Source organism: Plasmodium gonderi, assembly GCF_002157705.1.
Source record: "Plasmodium gonderi DNA, contig: Pgo-contig_330, whole genome shotgun sequence".
Taxonomy (NCBI): domain Eukaryota; phylum Apicomplexa; class Aconoidasida; order Haemosporida; family Plasmodiidae; genus Plasmodium; species Plasmodium gonderi.
In genome coordinates, this window is record NW_021629233.1 from 1161 (window position 1) to 4645 (window position 3485).

A 3485-nucleotide genomic window follows, 5' to 3' on the forward strand; every position below is an offset into this window, starting at 1 on the left:
TCAGGCTTTACATACATGGTTTATAGTTAATCATTTATTTTTTAAAATTTCATACCTTAAATTTGAGGCTTTGAGTTTAAGAGATAAATGTTCAAACATTTCATATTATCTATAGGTATGTTGCTTTATAATTTAATTATAATTTTTCTTGGATTTCTACTTCTGTTATGATTTCATTATAAATTATTTAATATTAAATTTATTATCAATATAATGAATTATGTAAATAATTCGTTCATATTTCAATATAATATTTGATACTATTAATTTTTAATTCCTTATTTAATAATTATTATTGACTTATATATATTATTGTAATATTCTTTAAAGACTTTTTATTTATATATATTTTTTTATAATCTATCATGATTTCGTATATTATTATTATATATAAATTGAACTAAATATACATAGATATATATGAATAATACTTACATACATTTTTATTTATATAATAGTTGATAATAAAAAAAAATACATTATAATCTTTATATATAAAAGAAACTAATCATAAATAATGTCAAGAATATTTATATGTACTTTTTAACTCCATATTCTTTTTAATAAAATATTTAGTACTTTTTAATCAATGCTATTAAAAAATAAGGCTTCATATAAACATATAGTTATTGTATGACATCATTTCAGAATGTTCTATGTGTATTTCTAGAAATTATATAATAATTAACACTTTTTTTTGCTCTATATATTATTGTGTTTAATATAATTTTTATTAATCTTTTCATTGAAAGAAAAGATAGTTTATTTATATATTTTTCTAATATAATTCCATAATTTAATTAAAAAATTTATTTTGCAATCATTAAGTAATTTGTACTATAATAATGCATTGATTTATTCATAATTATTACATAAACATTTGATGAAATTTTCTTCCACAAAACTTATAACAATGTTCATTTTCATCTAATACATTACCGTAATACATTTTAAATTCTTACCTATATATCTATGACATTATAAAGTCTACATATATTTTAGATTCTTCTTATTCCAATATATTTAAAATTAAAAGTAATATTTTAATAATTAAAAGCATTTTTTTAAATATTTTAAATATCCAATTATAGCTAATCCTTAAAATGTTGAATTCATACAGATATTATAAAGACTTACATGGGAGTTTTAATTTCCTTATATCTAGTCGAAGGTATAAATCATTTTTATACATATTAAATAAAATATCATAATATAATATTACGGAATTTCAAATACATTCTCATATTAAAGTATATATTCTTTATAATAATAATGCTTTATATTTTATAAATATATGCATTAATTCCAATATTTAAAAGCAAATAAAAAATGCATATTAAATAAATCAGGAGAAATTACTGATAATATGAGTATATATATTTTAAATAAATTATTATGGCGTATAACTAATATATTGTATATATGAAATATATACAACATTATACTTAAGTAATGATTATGCATTAATATTGTTATATAAGACATTTAAAAACTTTTTTTCATATTATTTATATGTACAATTACACAATCAGTGCATAATAGCTCCATATTTTAATATAAATAAATGCTTAATATGAACCGTTATTACAAGAAATTGTGAAAATTTAATAGTTACAATAAATAACTTATATTATTTCTATATAGCATTGGTTTTGATACGTTTATCATGTAATTGTTTATAAATTATTTAAAAATAAAAAATTTTGCATTATATTCATTAACAAGCATTTGATAATATGGGTAATTGTATATATGTAGACAAGAATGTACGCTTTTATTTGTCATTAATCTATAGTTTATATCTGCTACTTTTAAATTTCTATGATATATAAACATAATGTGTATAATTTTTACATTATCTTATTGATTTAATTTTTATCATATATAATGACCTTATTTTTTAGATTTATTTAAAGATATTTTTCCCTAATGTATGGAAGATTATAATAATGCTAAAAATCCTATTATAGAGGATAATGAGGATTAAGAGTATCAATAGTACCAATAGTGTCAATATTATCAAGAGGATGGAGTGGGTAATGCTAAACATAAAGAACCATGCACAAAAATAATTGTTAAAATAACAAATTTGTATAAGACTTTTATTATTTCTTGTCAACATATTATCCAATATTTAGAACACAAAAGAAAGAATGGATCTAATAAAATAAAAGCATCATGTAAATATTGGTGTTGCAACCTAAAGAATAATCTAAAATTAAGTAATCCATCTTGTTCTTGGGAAAAAATGTTATGAAATAATGAAAAAGGAGGTAGAAAATGATTGTAAGGATGTATTTGATATATGCAATGGCCACCTTGTTGATATTAGTCATAGTACATATTACATTATCAAAAAATTAAAAAATTTGTATGATGATTATTTATATTTAAATTATCCTCCTTATAATTGTAACTTTGATGATGAATGCTATAAAAATTATAAGGAGCTTATATTAATAAGTCAAAATAGCTATAACAACAGTTTCAATGACGTTTTGAAAAAATTTAATGATGAATATAACTCAAAAATGAAGACATGGCCTGGATGCATAAGCGTACCTAAAAGTCTATATTCCTATTATGGGAGATATGGAGACAAGACTTTTTTAGCTTCGTTCCTTGTAATTACTGTCATATCAATAACTACATTTATTATATATAAGGTTAATAATATATTAATTTTATACAAATTGTATGATATTACAATTTATAAAACAAGCTGTTATACAATTTAAATATCATATGAATACAACATTCATAAAAATATAAGTTTATTTCTTTATTTTCCGTATACTCATTATGGATCTTACATATAACCAATTGTAATGAAGCTAAAGAGATTTTATCAAAAAAGGAATGAAGCACTTAAAATAAGTGACTCATTTGAAAAAGAATACAAAAATTTAACTGATAAAAATTATACATTATTATATAACACTGTAGAATACTAGTAAAAATATAGGTAGATTTAATGTTTACATATTATATTTTATAAGGTTCAGTGTTCAGCTTTAGTGTTTAGCGTTAAGGGTTCTGTTTTTATAATTTAACATATGATATAAGTATTCATTTTTATCGTCCCTATTTTTTCCTTCCTGTTGTTATATTAATGCTTTGATCAATTTCAACGATCATGATTTACAATTATGTTATAATGATTGATTCAATTTTATTAATATTGTACTTTGCTTTTATGTGCATTAAATAAAAAATATGGACATGGTCTGTAAATGATATTATACATTATTTTATTTTTATTATGTTAATATCCCATAATATTATAAAAAAATTTATATTTTTGTATATATTTATCATTACATCTTATATGAAAATATAATATTATTAGGTATATTGCAGGATAAATTTAATTTTATCATAATTGTATTTATAGAATTGTTTATATATATATATGTATAATTTATTCCTTATAATATTTGTTATATATACCATTCCTATGGTATTTTATTGTTTATTAATCAATG

General features: G+C 19.3%; 1 protein-coding gene across 1 annotated transcript; it reads left to right on the forward strand.

Moving 5' to 3' along the window:
* Nucleotides 1-2261: 2261 nt before the first annotated feature.
* PGO_002875 (variable surface protein) lies at nt 2262-2954 on the forward strand (the record flags this gene model as incomplete). The annotated part of the gene is made up of 2 exons (XM_028691207.1): nt 2262-2624; nt 2841-2954. 2 exons carry the CDS (start codon nt 2262-2264, stop codon nt 2952-2954), a joined length of 477 nt encoding a protein of 158 aa, XP_028547008.1.
* Between the last annotated feature and the right edge of the window lie 531 nt (nt 2955-3485).